Source organism: Pelodiscus sinensis, chromosome 4 (assembly GCF_052426305.1).
Source record: "Pelodiscus sinensis isolate ZL-2025 chromosome 4, ASM5242630v1, whole genome shotgun sequence".
NCBI classification, from domain to species: Eukaryota; Metazoa; Chordata; order Testudines; family Trionychidae; genus Pelodiscus; species Pelodiscus sinensis.
This window is the reverse complement of record NC_143055.1, coordinates 105222191-105238897: the sequence shown is the minus strand read 5'-3', so window position 1 is coordinate 105238897 and position 16707 is coordinate 105222191. Positions and strand designations below refer to the sequence as shown.

Here is a 16707-nt window from a genome sequence, read left to right as displayed (position 1 = left end):
GACCTCGAGAGGTCATCTAGTCCAGTTTTTGCAGTCATAATTAGGTCAAAGTTTTATGCAAATATCTGTTGTTTTAAAATTTTCTGGATGTTCCCTAAAAAATCCTCTCTCATGCTTCATTCTAAGTAGATCTTTTCCCTTAAAGACTTTATTTCATTAAAAGCTGAAACAAGTTTGAAATAAATCACTAGAGACTTGTTTGTTTTACTAATAAAGAATGTTCTAGATGCTCTACTCAGTATCTTCAGGGGATACTGGATAAGGAATAGGGGGCTGGCTCCACAGTCCCGGAAGGGGCAGATACTTAGCCAGGAGGGGCGGGCCCTCAGGTGAAAGGGGCAGGGCCAGGGTCAGACTGATTTCAGCACCGCCCAGACAATGGCGTGTCCCACCCCAACCTCAGCACTGCCTCGAGCACGTCATGCCATGCCCATCCCCATCCCCAGGTAGCCCTAAAAGCCACTTAGAGCATGCTGCATGGAACCCCAGTGCCGATTTAAAGGGCTCGGGGCTCTGGGCATTGCCACAGCCACAATAGCAGCAGTTGGGAGCGCCGGGCCCTTTTGAATCACTGGGCCCAGAGCCGTTGCCCCTTTGCTCTCTCCACATCCCCGCCTCAGCAGGTTTGAGTATCTGTGTCACGCTGGGGGAAAAAAACATGAAGTTCTCTGAAGGAACCATCTTCAGGATCCTGAAATGTCCGGTGGATATAGTTACAATTGGTCCCCAAAATACTGTTTTTAAAAATGGTGAAGGTAGATAACAGGGATTCTGTGTCCAATCAAAAGTCTTTATTACATTAACCACCTGCCCACTTTATCTTGGGGATCTATATGTCTCAAAAATAAAGGTGAACCCACACTGAAAATCCCAGATGTGAAGATAGGGGTGTTTAGATCCAGTTTCCTGTTTCACCCCGCCACAAAAATAGGAAGCAACCCTCAAGTTTGGCTCCGGAGTCCGGACCTGGACCATTACTAGCTTTCCCAAACTGTTGGGCAAGTGGGGTTAGATGAAGTGTTTTGTTTTCTCTGCTTCTAAGCAAACATTAGACCAAATTGTGCTTTCCATTACATCAGAGCAAATCTACCTCCATAATGATATTTCTCTGGGTTTACACTGGTTTGACTGCAGGGCAGAATTTGTTCTTTTTTAATAATATCTAATTTAGCCACATTAGCTTTTTCTGTCATGCTGATCTCTGTAGAGCCTCATAACAATCCCCTCGCTGCTGTGGGCTGTTCCTGATCCCATTTCTAAACACAAGCACTTCTGCTTCAGTTTTGACTGGGGGTGGCTGTGCAGAGGCCGGCTTTTTTTTTCCTCCTCTCCTTTTGCCTGTTAATTGGCTGAGACCACCAGAATTTGGAGGACACAGATGTCACTGATAGTTTGCCTAGGGAGCACATTCATGCCCATCTGTTGCAGTCTAGAAGGCTGTTCGTATATCCACAAGGCCTTCATTTAATTCTTGTCAGAAAGTAATGTAAATCCAGTTTACCTCAGAGGTCACAGCCGAGATTTATGCCAATGAGCCCCCTGCAATTTACACACACTGTAGTTGTATAGGATGAAAAGAAAGCCTTTCATGTTTGTGCATATTAACAAGAAAGCTTGCCTTTGGAGAGGCTTTTTTGATTGAGGTTCTTCCTTATTTTAATACAGCCAATGCCAGTTGGTATACCCAGCTTTACAAAAAGAAAACATCTCTAATCTTTAAACCAGAGAAGTAAAAAAAAAATAAAAATAAAAAGTCCCTAGCAAATAGCTTTGCCATGTCTCTTTCATTATCTCTGACAAAGCAAAGCTTCCATGCCCAGGGAAAAAAATAGTACTCTAGTGAAACACAAGTGATTGTCAGAATATGCAAGAAACTGAACTTGCCTGCTCCTGAGGATGCTAATAATACTGATCAGCTAAAATGCACACTGGTGATATTTAAAGTCTTTGGTTGCTAGAGTATTGGCTTTTTTCATATGTAGAAAAATTCTAGGACATGACATCACATCCTCATCTGATTGTAAATCAGCTTCACTCTTTTGAAATTAATGGAGCAACACCATATACACAAACTAAGGACTTGGCCCTATAGTGTTCTGTGACAAGTGCATACATGCATAGAACTAATGGTATGCATTTTCTACTGTGTTTACAATCTCATCATATCATTAAATTGTTTTTAAATAGGAACTGGGAGATAGACAGTGCATGCAAACACTAACAATTTAATGAAATTGGAAAGAAAACCAGACTGCTATGCAAATAAAATCCACACTATCTAGACTTGTACATTTCTCAGGTTTGGGCCCAAGCCTGCTCCTGATGGAAGTCAATGGGAGTTTTGTTAGTTATTTGTAATGGGGACAGGATGAGGTGCTTTAGATTTAATGGATAAAAAAATTGCAGCATAGGAAAAGACGAAGATTCAGTGTGTAGTGTGCTTTTTTGTAAGCATGCAGTTCTAAGTGCTAGAGCAAGATTTGGGCATGACTTTGAATGCTTTGCATCTGTGCAAACAAATATCTGAGATGCTTGTTGTAGCAGTACGCTTCCGTGGGTTTTTTTAGTCCCCAGGTAGAAATCGCTGGGACAAAAATACAGTGATGCGCACATTTGCAGTGGGACTATTATGTGATCAATAACATGAAGGTGTGCTGCTAGCAGAGCTTTACAGTAGCTCCAGAGGGTCATGATTTCACTACTCCTCCTATTTAATCAGGAGACTTGGAGCCAGATGCTCAGCTGGTGTAAATCAGTGCAGCTCCAATGACCGTGATAAAGCTACATGCTGCTATGCCAGGTTATACCAGCTGAGGCTCTGGCCAGTCATCTGTTATCATAGGTAATCTTCACAATGAGCAGTTTTATATGTTCTGTTAATTGGTTAGAACAAGAGAAAATATTTCTATTGGCGTTACAGGAGACATGCTCCTTAGCTCAACGTGCATCAGAAATGCCAAGCTGCACGTGGCATTGGCACAAGAGAATGTGTAAAGGAAGGGAAGAATCTTTCAACCTGGTTGAATTAGAAGAGAGAGAAGAGTTAAAAAGTTGAATTTCACTAAAAAGAATTTGCATAGAATTTTAATGGAAATCTATTAAAAATAACTTGTCATATAAAAATAAAAGGTAAGATTTTTTTTTTGTTAAAGTTGTTCAATCAGCTGAGGAAAAACATCACCTAGATCATTAATATATAGGGATGAAAGATGAGACTGTTTTGATGTTTGAGCAACACACAGAAGGGCTGATTGTCAGAAAAGCTGAGTACCTCTGCCTCCAGTTAACTCGGTTTTAAAGTTGAGAGTGTTCCTTTCGTGCATATGTTGTTTTGCACCGATACAGCCCCACTGAGTTCATTGAAGCTACTTCTACCTTATGCTAATTTGAGAAGAGGATCAGTCCCTAAGTCTGTTAGGTGTAAAGAAGGTATCTCTTCCCACTCTTGGCAGTGTGCCTCAGCAGTGGATATCACTTTGGGGAAATGCTTTCTGCTCTGATTTACATGAAGATCAGTATCAGATACATTGTAGCATTTAAATCCAGCTTGAATTTTCATCAGCCAAGGGGAGGCCCAAGCAGAAGGAGGAGGCAGAACTGACATAAAAATTAAAACAGTGCTTGGCTTCTGAGTTTCAGTGTAGCCCTTAAAATAATTAAAATGTTTATTTGAAAGTCAAAACAGTCCTGGCCATAAATAATACTCCATTTCTCAATTGATTGTCCTGAATCCCGATGGAAATGCCCCGGGGATAAGGTTTAGTTGCTCCCTGTTGGGATTAATCCATAAATGCAGCCTCCACATGGAACTCATCAGATCTTCGCTTCCCCTTCATTGGTCTCCCAGGAATTATAGCATAGTCTCAATAAGCTCAAAATTAGTGTCATATATTTTCAGAAGAAAAAAAGCTGAGAGGGGGATTTCAGGATGGTAACAGGGTAAACATTTCCTAAACCTTGTTTGCAGCTTCTCAAATTATTATTGTTTTGCTCCATTTTGGAATGTTGTCTGCTGATTGGTTTTCAAAAATGACTCCAAACCTGATTGCAGCCCCAATCCATTGGGCAATGTCTCAAATTTCCTCCTCCCCACAATGTAACTTAAAATTCCTGTCTTTTGGTAGATCTTGTGATGCTCTAGCTCAGGGGTTCTGAAACTTTCCCAGTGTGGTCCACACCTTGCCAAAGAGATGATCTCATGGTGGCCCTCCCAGCTTCCTACTTACAGTGTCATCCCTGATTGTGTGGCAACTACAACTTTTGTGATATTAACAAAGTACTAGATATTTTCTGGTGTTTTTAAATACAATAAAGGTTTTGTTCTCCTTGGACAAAAATATTATAGTGTCTTCTTTTGCTCTTCAGTTCATCTCATCCCTCTGTATCTTTACCTCCCAGATTTCCCCTAGACCTGATCCTATTTTCTTCTTGCGTGTTTCCCTCTTGTCCGATCTTAGGGTATGTCTACACTACAGTGTTATTTCGAAATAGTTATTTCGAAATAATGTGTCTACACACAAAATGAATGGACTTAGTGGATCCTGAATCTCACTTAAGGCCATCCGGAACCAGGTCCAGCAGGGCATCAGGTCAGGAGTTACTTTGTGTGGCTGCTGCCTGAGGCTATCTGAGGCCTGTGCTTAAAGGGACCCCCCCTTCCACTCCTCCCCCAGGCAGCCGGTTCTCGGGTTTCCCTGCTTGCTTGCTTACCTCGATGAGGGACAGCAAAGCATTTTGTCTCTGCGTGTTCTTGTTGCCCTCACTTGGGACACCACAGCACTCTGCAACATGGAGGCAGAGCTGCCCCTGGGCACTTTGGTGCTTCTCTTGGACGTGTTGCTGCGAGCCTGGCTGCACTTTCTGCAGGCTGCCATCCGGGAGGTCCATCGGGGGGCTGTCAGTATCCAGGAGGCCCTGCAGGAGAGCTTCCACCCTTAGGAGCACTAAGAGCCTCCCTTGTGTGTCCCACTGGGGGCTTGTGCCTCATTCCTCCCTCCAATCCTTCCACTTACCCCTCCCTAACCCCCCGTCCTGATGTAAAATAAAATACATGTATTTTCATGAACACAAACTCTCTTTATTTAACAAAACCGGGGGGGGGGGACAAGTGAAACTGGGGAAAAGAGGTGGGAAAGGGGAAGAGAAGAGAAGAGGATAGGAGAGGGGAAGGGGAAACCTGGGAGGAGGAAGCAAGGGGAAGAAGGGGGAAGCTCACGGCTCAGGGTTGAGGGTCTCGCCAGACCAACTTGATTTTTATGCGAACCTGATCCTGGGTTCACATGTGGCCTTTGGTGGCCAGGCTGGCAGCTATCCTGCCATAGACAGCCACGTTCCTCCATCTAGTGCAGAGATCATAGATGTTGGGGGCATCCCCCCAAACCTGAATAAGGTCCATGATCTCCGCCCTGGACCAGGAAGGTACCCGCCTTCTCTGGGCCCTGGCAGGCTCCTGGGAGCTGGCAGACTGTTCCTGGGCAGTGGTGGAGGGCTGGCTGCCAGTGGCTTGCTGGCTTATGTTTTGGGGCCACTAGGTCAGGGGCAGTGACTGCTGGCTCTGGGCTGGCAGGCTTGGAGCTGGCACAGGCATTGTGGCCAGAGTCTATGCCTTTAAGGGCTCCAGGGAGGAGGGGAGAGAGAGGAATGTTCTTGGTTGAGGCTAGAGTAGCCACCAGGGCACCCTGGGAAGGCTGGAAGCCCCCTATTTTGAAATAAGTGTCTACTCAGCACTTATTTCGAAAGAGCAGTTTCGAATTTGGCATTATTTCTTGTGGAATGATGTTTACCAAATTCGAAATAAGCACGCCGCTATTTCGATTTAATTTCAAAATAATGGAATGGCTGTGTAGACGCTGAAGGTATGTCTACACTACAGCACTACTTCGAACTAACTTAGTTCGAATTAGTTATTTCGAACTAACTTAGTTCGAATTAGTTAATTCGAACTAACATAGTTCGAATTAGTGCATCTAGACCTAAAAACTAATTCGAATTAGCATTTTGCTAATTCGAACTAGCATGTCCACATTGAGTGGACCCTGAACCGAAGTTAAGGCTGGCCGGAACCAGGACTTAGAGTGTGGAGCTGCTGCTGAGGGCTGTGCTTAAAGGGATCCGAGCCCTGCCCCGGATAGACAGTTTTCAGGGTTCCCCTCTTGCTTGTCTAACTCGATGAGGAACAGCAAAGCAGTCCTGGCTTGGAGTGCCCTGAGTGCCCTCACTCGGCACATCACAGCACTCGGCCATCATCCCGGCTGCACTTGCCGCAGGCTGCCATTCGGGGGGGGGGGGGTCAATCGGAGGGCTGTCAGGATCCAGGAGGCCCTGCAGGAGAGCTTCCACCCTGAGGAGCCCGCAGAGCCACCCCAGTCCTCCCCATCGGGGACTCGTACCCCATTCCTCCCTCACTTCCTTCCACTTACCCGTCCCTAACCCCCCTTCCTGATGTAAAAAATAAAGGACACGTGTTCAAAAATAGAAACTCTCTTTATTTAACAAAACTGGGGGGGGGGGGGATTAACCTCTGGGGAGACTGAGAAAAGGAGGTGAGAGAGGGAAGGTGGAAACCTGGGAGGAGGGAGCTGGAAGGGGGAAGCCAGGGGAAGAAGGAGGAGGAGAAGTATCAAAGTATGGTACTCCATATCTTCAGTACTGTGTACAGATGTGGTCTCCTCACCTCAAAAAAGATGTTTTGGCCTTGGAAAGGGTTCAGAAAAGGGCAACTAAAATGATTAGGGGTTTGGAACAGGTCCCGTATGAAGAGGCTAAAGAGACTGGGACTTTTCAGCTTAGAAAAAATGAGACTGAGGGGGGATATCATAGAGGTCTATAAAATCATGAGTGGTGTGGAGAGGGTGCATAAAGAAAAGTTCTTCATTAGTTCCCATAAAGAAGGACTAGAGGACACCAAATGAAATTAATGGGTAGCAGGCATCAAACTAATAAAAGAAAGTTCTTCTTCACAAAGCAAATAGTCAACCTTTGGAACTCCTTGCCACAGGAGGCTGTGAAGGCTAGAACTATAACAGAGTTTAAAGAGAAGTTAGATAAAGTCATGGATGTTGGGTCCATGGAGTGCTATTAGCCAAGGGATAGGAATGGTGTCCCTGGCCTCTGTTTGTGGAAGGCTGGAGATGGATGGTACGAGACAAATCGCTTTGTCATTGTCTTTGGTCCATCCTCTCTGGGGTACCTGGTGTTGGGCGCTGTCAGCAGACAGGCTACTGGGCTAGATGTACCTTTGGTTTGACCCAGTACGGCCATTCTTATGTTCTAAGCTAAGGGCTCAGGGTCGGGGGTCTCGCTGGACCAACTTGATTTTCATGCAAACCTGCTGCTGGGTTCGCATGTGGCCTTTGGTGGCCAGGCTGGCAGCTATCCTGCATTGACGGCCACTTTCCTGTGCCTAGTGCGGAGATTGTGGACGTTGGAGGTCTCCCCTCAGACCTGGGTGAGGTCCGTGATCTCCACACTAGACCAGGCGGGTGCCTGCCTCTTGTGGCCCCAGGCAGGCTCCTGGGAGCCGCCAGCCTGGTCCTGGGAAGAGGCGGAGGGCTGGGTGGCAGCGGGTGGTTGGCTCGCGCCGTGCCAGGTGCGGGGTCTGCTGGCTGGGTGCTGGCAGGCTTGCACCTGGCATGGGCACCGTAGCCAGACCGTTGCCCTTTAAGGGCTCCGGGGCCGGGAGGGAGGCAGAAGAGTTTCCCTGGCTTGGCCCAGAGTGGCCACCAGGGCAACCTGGGAAGGGCTAGCCTCCAACTAGTTCGAATTAAGTGGCTACACAGCCCTTAATTCAAACTACTTAATTCAAACTAGGCGTTAGTCCTCGTAGAATGAGGTTTACCTAGTTCGAATTAAACGCTCTGCTAGTTCGAATTAAGTTCGAACTAGCGGTTTGCATGTGTAGCGCCTATGAAAGTTAATTCGAACTAACGGCTGTTAGTTCGAATTAACTTGGTAGTGTAGACATATCCTAGGATAGTTATTTCGAAATAACTTTGCTGTGTAGACATACCCTTACTTTGTGCAACCCACTCTCTGATTCCCTTCTCCTCTACCCTTTGGCCACATTGTTTTTCTCCTCTGCTTTCCTGTCAATACTGCCTAGCATTATGAATTCCTTTCCTCCCTGCATGCCAGCCTGCATCTTGTTCCCCTAAATATGCTGAGCCACTTGGTAGCTTCTCTCTGTTGGAGGCTCTTAACTCTGCTCTGAGTTGTGACTCCTGCTCCTAGCTGACAGCCCAAGTCCACCTGATGGCTCCAGCTTCTGAGACAGGCTTCTGTTTCTCCTCCTAAGTAGCAGTGGAAGAGACCATAGTGCTGACTTGTCCTTTTTGTGTTCAGTAGCTGCCAGGATCTTGGAAGGGGTGCTAGTACTTTTTGACCTGCCAGCTTCCTCTGCAGTCCACAAGCAGTCTTGGAACTGTAATTAGAGAACTTCAGGTCTCTCAAATGAGACTGCTATAGGCCTTGATTCTGGTGCGTTCAAGCCAATGGAAATTTGGCAACTGATGTGAAGTGGGTGCAGGACCAAGCCAGGAAAAAGGCCTATGTTTATAAAAATAAGTAAATGCAATTGAAAAGTTATGCACCAGGGAAATGCTTGGTCATGTACTGGACTTTATGAAGATGTGCAACATATGTAACATGCAAGCTAGGAATTCCTTTTGATAGGAGGTAAAGAAGTTATTGGCACTCTTAATGCTACATTAATATTATTATTTATTTTATTTTTTATTAAACTATGTAAGAAAAGGTAAAAACAAGCACCAGAATGAACACATGGCTGCTTTCAACTCATGGGTCCTCCTGTCGTTCATCAACATATGGAAGCTCATGACATGCCAACAAATCGTGCAAATGTTTCATTATTGTATAGCATGCAGACTCACTTTGCTGGGCGTACACCAAAGAACATGGTGGTGGGTTTTTTCTTTCTTGCCTTAGCTATCATGCTACCCCTTCTTGCTCGCACGGTATGAAATTGACTAACAATCTACACTGACTATTTTGCGTGGGATAGAGAAGGAATAAGGGGGCAAAAAATATACAAAGGTCAAATGAACTAAGTACCAGGTTACTGTGTCAGTGTCTCAGTGATAGTCCAATATGGAGTTGGAGAACAGTGTGTACAGTTTGTCATAGGATGGTCAGTCCAGACTGGATAGGAATTAAAATCCTTTTTCCTCATGGTTTTCAGGAACGTGAAACAAATTTACTGGGAGAGATATGGGTTTGTAGGATGTTTTACCAGATTTTTTTAAAAATATCCTAGTGCTATAATTAGGATTCCCATAGAGCAGCAAGTGAGCAATATGAAGAAACATTCATTGTTTTTAATTGTCCTAGGAACAGTCTGCCTGTTGCCCATTAGCAACTGAAGAATGTACTTTGATTAGCCAAATTGTTTCCCAATAAAAGCTTTAGAGCTTGTACATCAAAATCTATGCTGTGATGCTCAATAATTCAAAGATAACTACTTCTTCCTGACTACCATCTACAGCTACTATAGAGGGCTAGGTCTACACTACAAAGCTTTTGTGCAAAAATGACGATTTTTGTGCAAAAGCTCACGGAGCATCCACACCTCAAGTGCATTTTTGCGCAAGTGAAACGAAAGAATAGAGGTTTTTCTAGTGTAGGTATTCCTCATTCTACGAGGAATAACTCCTTTTTGCAAAAGAGTTCTTTCACAAAAAGATGTGTGTGGATGGGCAGGAGGGGTTTTTTGCGTAAGAAGAGGGAAGAGGAAAAAGCACAGGTGCTCAGGTAGCCATTCTGTCCATAGCAATCACTGCTTACTTGGGAGAGAGCATCCAGGCAGTCTGGACACTCTCTTGTGCCAAAGCGCATTGCTTCTTCAGTGCCCTTTTTCAGTGTGGACGCTCTCTTGCACAAGAAGTTTTTTGTGGAAGATCTCTTCCGCAAAAAGCTTCTTGCGCAAGAAGTCTTAGTCTAGTCGTAGCCAAGGAGTAGATCCTTTAAGGGGAACTATTTCTGAAGCAACTAAATAGTGAGTTTGAATATACAGGCAGTCCCCGGGTTACATGGATTCGACTTACATCGGATCCCTACTTACAAACGGGGTGAGGCAACCCCGCACTAGCTGCTTCCCCCCAGCAGACCAGGGAGACGCGAAGCTAGCGCCCCCTCTCCCCCCCAGCAGACCAGGGAGACGCGAGCGGCTTTTCTCAGCAGACACCTCAGCTTGAGAATAGAGGACTGAGGGAAGTGAGGTGTGGGAGAATAAAACTGAGCTCTGGAGAAATGTTTGGCTAGAGTTTCCCCTACAATATGTACCAGTTCCGACTTAAATACAAATTCAACTTAAGAACAAACCTACAGTCCCTATCTTGTACGTAACCCGGGGACTGCCTGTATATATATTTTTTATCCCTCATACTTAGACTTTGGTCTTTGGACTGAGAAGTGATTGAGTTCTAAGGGGGAAAAGTGTTTGTTGTATTATTTAGGGTAGAAATTTGTGATAACATAAAATATTATCAAAACTATTAAAAAAATCACAGGGTGAGTTAGGGGAACCTACATACATATATCTAAAGTCTCACTTAGAGAATAATGGGCCAGATTTTGGGGTCTAGCTGCTATGTATGCAGCACAAGTCAGACCATGTTTGCAAAGCTCCCCTTTGACTCCTGTGTTCCTTGAGTACTGTGTTAAAGGCCAGCTTCCTGTGTTTTCTTGCTCTGGTGCACTTTAACAGAGATTTTTTTCCTAAGGGCATTTATCCAAAAAAATTGAGATGAAGTTGTCCAAAACATTTATTCTCCAACCAGCTGCTAATGCATGTATTTCCAGATTGTTGGGGTCCCTCTTTTTTCACACCTTCTCTCTCACTATAGAATGTATGTAAACCAATACATGTGTTTATTGTAATAAAGTGCACCCCAGAAAAGCAAGTTAGTTTTTTAAAAATAAATCTGTTCACATGCAGGAATGGAGCTAGGGACATATGGCAGGGATGATTCATCTTAACCTGAGATATACTCATGGGACTGTCACACGCACTCCTTCACAAATAGGATTGTTTAGTCAGATAAATCAATTGGATGTCAGTGTGCCTAATGGTAAATGTAGCTCTGGTGTTTTATAGTAGCTTCAGTTGAGAGGTTTTTTTATTTCCTTCTTTCTTTACATTGATTGACACGTAGCCTGTAACTGGATCAATTTCTTTGGCCATAAAGAAAAGGAGGAAAGTGCTTTGATATTATAAAGATGAACTTTTTCAGCAGCATTACCAGTTTTAGCAAAATGAAGTTCTTACAACTTATCCCAGGGCAGAAGATGCTTAGGCAAAGGGATCTCTGTGAAGAAAAGTTATGATGAATCTTTTCCAATGATCTTGACAAATCAGTTTGGTCTACAGCTTCACTTGCCATTTAGAGTTGAAAGCGGGGGAGGGGAGGTTAAACTCAGGATGATTGTTACTGTTTGTGTTATCAATAGTTAAATTAGGGTTTAACTATGACTAGCTGAAAAATAGTGATGAAGAGGGCTTGTAGCTTCTCTGTGCTAGATACTGTTGCGATTGGTATTCTATACATCAATTGGAGTCTTCACAGTAGTGTTCCAAACCTAGAATATTTTGCAGAGAAGACCAGGCCTCTGAGCTGTGTCATAGGTGAAGCTTTGTGTTGTGGTGTGATGCAGACCCTAGAGCAGTGGTCCCCAACACGGTGCCCGTGGGTGCCATGGCACCCGCCAGGGCATTTATATGTGCCCGCCGAAACGTCTGGGCTGCCCCCCCTCCAGCACGTGGCGTGTGAGCGGCCCCACCCCGGACGCCCAGCGTGTGAGTGACCACGCCCCCAGGTGCCCGGCAGCCATGAAAGGTTGCGGACCACTGCCCTAGAGGGACCCAATCTCCATCTTCCATTGTCTCCAAAGCGCAGGCAGCAGCCCATCTGCCAGAGGAACTAGAACACCGCACCAGAAAGTAGTTCCTTGCCATTCCCCCAGCTACTGCAGGCAGTGAAACTCGATTGATGTTCTTCATGCTTGAGAGAAAGCAGATCACTGGCTCAGGTCTGTTTCTGTGGCTGCCACCCCCAATGAACACTGGAGAGAAAGTAGCACTGGCAAAGTGGGTCAGCTGCTGTGAAAAAACTTCTCTCTGTTTAGGGACAGCCATCAAAATTTGTGTGCATCTCCACCTCCGCTGGCTCACTTTTAAGCATTCACTGTTGCAGAACATTTATTGAAGCCATAAAATCCTTCCAGTGGTTTCAAGCGAAATAAAAATCCTCGCAAACAAAACTCCTGTTGGCATAAAGAAGGCTGGTGGTAGAAGACCGTTCTAGAGGCATACTTACTCTGTCCTGAGCTGTTACTGCAAAAAGACTAGTGATAGAAATGTAGCCGTGTTAGTCTGGGGTAGTTGAAGCAAAATGCAGGACAATGTAGCACTTTAAAGACTAACAAGATGGTTTATTAGATGATGAGCTTTCGTGGGCCAGACCCACTTCCTCAGATCAATTGCTTCCACTATTTGATCTGAGGAAGTGGGTCTGGCCCACGAAAGCTCATCATCTAATAAACCATCTTGTTAGTCTTTAAAGTGCTACATTGTCCTGCATTTTGCAAAAAGACTGTACTTCATAAATTCATTAATGAAACGTAAAGTAACGTCGGAGTGATTTAAAGGCACATATTTGTTCTTTGCAGCATTTGAGTGCTTGGAGGATGAGACTGTCCTTTCTCTTTCTGTATTCCCTTGCCTCATTCAATACTTATCCTCCAGCTTCTGCAGTACGTACAGATAAAAGATTGCACGGGCAACTTTATTCTGGCATATCCTGACTTTTGAGTGACTGATTTAGCCACCCTAATTGTGTTTAATTCACAGTTTATTGTGTATAATTTCCAAACTGGAAAAAAACTCAGAAATTCCTTCCTGTGACATGACATTGATGCCCACAAGGGTCATCAGCAGAACTGGCACCTTTACAACCTGCACGCAAACTGACCTCTGCCAGTGGAACTAAGGGAATAACTGATAGTATTACAGTAAACTTTTGCGCAAAAACTTGCCAGCTGCCTACACTGGCTGCTTTAATTTGCGCAAGAACACTGACTTTGTAATGTACAAAATCAGTGCTTCTTGTGCAAATACTTTCACGCTCCCGCTCGGGAAAAAGCCCTCTTGTGCAAGAATACTTGCGCAAGAGGGCCAGTGTAGACAGAGAAGAACTGTTCTGCGCAAAAAAGCCCCGATGGCGAAAATGACGATCGGGGCTTTCTTATGCAAAATCACGTCTAGACTGGCCACGGATGCTTTTGCGCAAAAGCACTTTTTGTGCAAAAGCATCCATGCCAATCTAAATGCACTTTTGCGGAAATACTTTTAAGGGAAAAACTTTTCCGTTAAAAGTATTTCCGCAAAATCATGCCAGTCTAGACGCAGCCCTGGAGTTTTACTGTAGTAGGTTGCCATTCTCTATGTGGACAGCATGGGATGAGATATTTGCTGCCAATAGTGGTGTGGAGGGACTCAGAGAGCTTGGATTCCATTCCACGCTCTGTAGATGAATGTGCTCCAGTGGGCACAGAATTCCCTTCTGTTCTCCAACACTGATCAGTCCTTCCCCATCCTTTCCAGTGTATCCCTTCCCTAATCGTGTGTGTGTGTCACCCCTTGCTACCTGTCCCAGTCCCATTCTCCTCATCTAGCCAGCTGCATTCTTCCAACATCGCTGAGAGGAGCTACCAATAAGGAAAAGGGGATGTAACCCCTCCTGTATATTCATTCAGGATAGTGGTATCAGCATAATGCACTAGAAAGGTTGTATCCAACCCTGTGGGCTTTTGAGAGGGAGAGCTGTAGGCTCTTGGGAGACATTGGGTGATGACCATTAGCAGCGATGAGGAAGATAATTAACACGTCCTATTGTTTTGCAAGGGATGGGAGAAGTACATGGATGCTCCACTCATTTTGCAGTATTGCTACCTGCCTTGCTGGGTTGGAGTGTTTGCGTCTGAGAACTGTGCTAATGAAACTCCTATGAAAAGTGTGGGAATGTTGCAATCATCACATGGGGAGTCCTAATTTAACAGTAATTCTGATCAGGCTGGGCCTGATCTTGATACAAGAACCTTCAGAGTGTTGACTTGGGAAGCTAACTCAGTGGTATAATCAACCTACAATTAATAGAACAGCATTGTTGCTTTGGGGTTCCCATCCCTGTCTGCATCACTCTCCTTAGTTGGCCATTCCCAGTTCCTCCATCTTTTTTACTCAGATTCCTAGACCAGCAAGTCCCAGTACCTCCTCTTCTAGCTTATCCACTCAGTCTCCCTGCCCCAGCTTGACCTTCAGTTGTCCTGTCCCTGTGTTTCCCACCCATTGTCTTCCAGTCTCAGTTTTCCTTCCCAGGTTCCTTGGCCAATCACAGTGTTTGCCCCCTACCTCCTTGTCCCAGTCCTTTTGCCCACCTAACCCCACTTCTTCCCACACATCCCAAATCCCTGTGAGCTGTGTCTCCCCTGCCCATTCACCTCCTTTCCCTCACCCACACTAGTTCTCAGTCCCAATCTGCTTGCCCAGTTAGTCAAGTCTTCCCCCACCTCGTCCAGGTCTCTCCCCACCCCAATTTCCTAGTTAATATCCTGCCAGTCTGTGCCCTGCTCCTCTGGAAAGTACCGCTCTTATCCCTGCTGCATTCAAACTAAGCATCTAGCTTTGTCCTCCAAACTACCTGGGCCTAACAAAGGAGTCATTGACAGGATAGGCAAGACAGGCTATCTGTTCTCTGGTTTAGACCCCAAACCTGAACTTGGGACTCGGCCCAGCTTGCAGCAGTCCGGAGATGCAAGTTAAATCCGGCCCAGTCCTGGTCTTGGAAAATGCCAGTGAAGATGGAATCTCTGGGGAATTTCACTGCTAAAATTGAAGAAGTCTTTTTCCGAGCAAGAATAACTTCCATTTTTCCAAGGCTTCTAACTTGGCAAATTTTTGGAATATTTTTCATAGGGTCATAAAAAAGCTCTTCCCTCACACAAAGGCCACCCCAAGTCCCTGCTCCAAAATGGGGGACACTAACAGTTCTCAAAGTGGAGGTCACCAAAATTTAACAGGGCAAAAAACAATGTCTCTTTCTTTAAGCTGGTTCTTGGAATTGGCCAGACACATTTCAGCTGATTTTTTTTCTAAAAACTCCAGTCTGAGGCAAACTCCCAGTGTGGAAAATTTCAGCCAAAATGGCTTACATTTGGTAAAGTTATAAGCAACTGACTATATCAGCTCTTATAATGGGAAATGTCAGGCAATCCTAATAATAGGCAGTGTTACTAGCTCCTCCCATAATGTAAAACAGACCCCCCCCCTTATGTTGTAAGGTGGTTGTAGCAGAACTAATTCCACCGTTTTCTGTAATTTCATAGTAGATTTTGTGTGTGTGTATAGATTGTCACACTGTTGACAGCACTAGAAGCAAACACTAGTGTCTCTAGATTCTGAAATCTTGAACATCGAGACTGAACCCTTTCAAGGTATTATTTAGAAAGAATATTGTATTGTGGGATTAACAGCATGTTATGTTGATTAAAAGAGTTTCAGGGAAGATGCATGAGAGAGCTGAACACTACGATGACCCTGAGTAAAAATTATACAGCCAACTATTCCCTGCAGGCTCCAGTAAGCATATGCCATGTCATCCAGCAAGCATTTGAAAATGTGGAGCCTCACTGTAATTCTGTGTTAAAAGGTCTACAATTCAGTTCAAACTAAAAGCACTTGACTGCATGAGTCTCCTAAGTGAAAAGAGATTCAGTGCACCCTGGCTGGTCACTTCACTGCTTGTGATTTTACGGCTCCATTGAAAAGCAGGCCCTTTCTCTCTGCTCTCTGGTACCTCAGAGATGTTTGCCTTGCACAGTTTGTCACAGAGACCCTGCAGTTATTTCACACACTCCTCTAATAAAGTCTTCTGAGACTGTCATGTATTTTCCCTATTATCTCTCCCTGCTTGAGTCTCACAGATAATTGATGATGCTTTAGTTAATCATCTTCCCTCTCTTTTGTTCACCAGGTACCTCAGCCTTGAAGGGATCCTTTTCATTTAGAACTTGTGTCTTCTCCTAGGTAATTGATCACTGCTCAGCCAAGGCGCCCGATTCACAGCAGAGTGGGAGCAGGCATTATGAATAATCAAAAAGTTGTTGATATGCTGCTTCAGGAGTGCAAGCAAGCCCTGGATGTGCTTGCACCCAACATGTCTGAGGCATCTGAGGAAGACAAGAGAGAGTACCAGCAGTGCAAAGGTGAGGTCTCAACGAACAAGCCAGCAGATTGCTGTGAACTTCCTTGCCACGGTGACACACATCCCCATCCCTGTCCTATTTTTCTTCTCCCAGCAGATGAGTGTCAGGAGATGACTGGATTTCTAGGGCATGAATGGGATGTGGGCTACAGGCAGGCAGGGAAAGAAGCCCACTTTGTTGTAATGAATTGCTGTCAGTTCCAATTTTAGGCTTCAGTAAACATGAGCCTATAAGGAACAGTTTAGTTTGGGAAGAACAATGCCCAAAAGTCTGCTGATGCACATAAATTTCAATTATTAAAAAAAAATGCAACTTCTTAATGCTGGCACGTATTTACTTGCCTTTCACTAGGAATTGGTCTGTTGCTGGTGTTTTTGATAGTTTCTCCTTATAAAAAAAACCTTATCGTTTGAATCTCTTTCTTGTAAAATA

At 44.7% G+C, this 16707-nt stretch overlaps 1 protein-coding gene across 4 annotated transcripts in view; it reads left to right on the top strand.

The window, feature by feature from the left end:
* ALPK1 (alpha kinase 1) overlaps window positions 1-16707 on the top strand; it is a 97832-nt gene that overhangs the window by 29786 nt on the left and 51339 nt on the right. For all 4 annotated transcript variants that reach the window (XM_075929736.2, XM_075929737.2, XM_006119264.5 and 1 more), the window contains one exon: window positions 16097-16275. In XM_075929736.2, the coding sequence (XP_075785851.2) occupies window positions 16210-16275 (66 nt within the window). In that variant the 5' untranslated portion in view covers window positions 16097-16209. The remainder of the gene's footprint in view (window positions 1-16096; window positions 16276-16707) is intronic.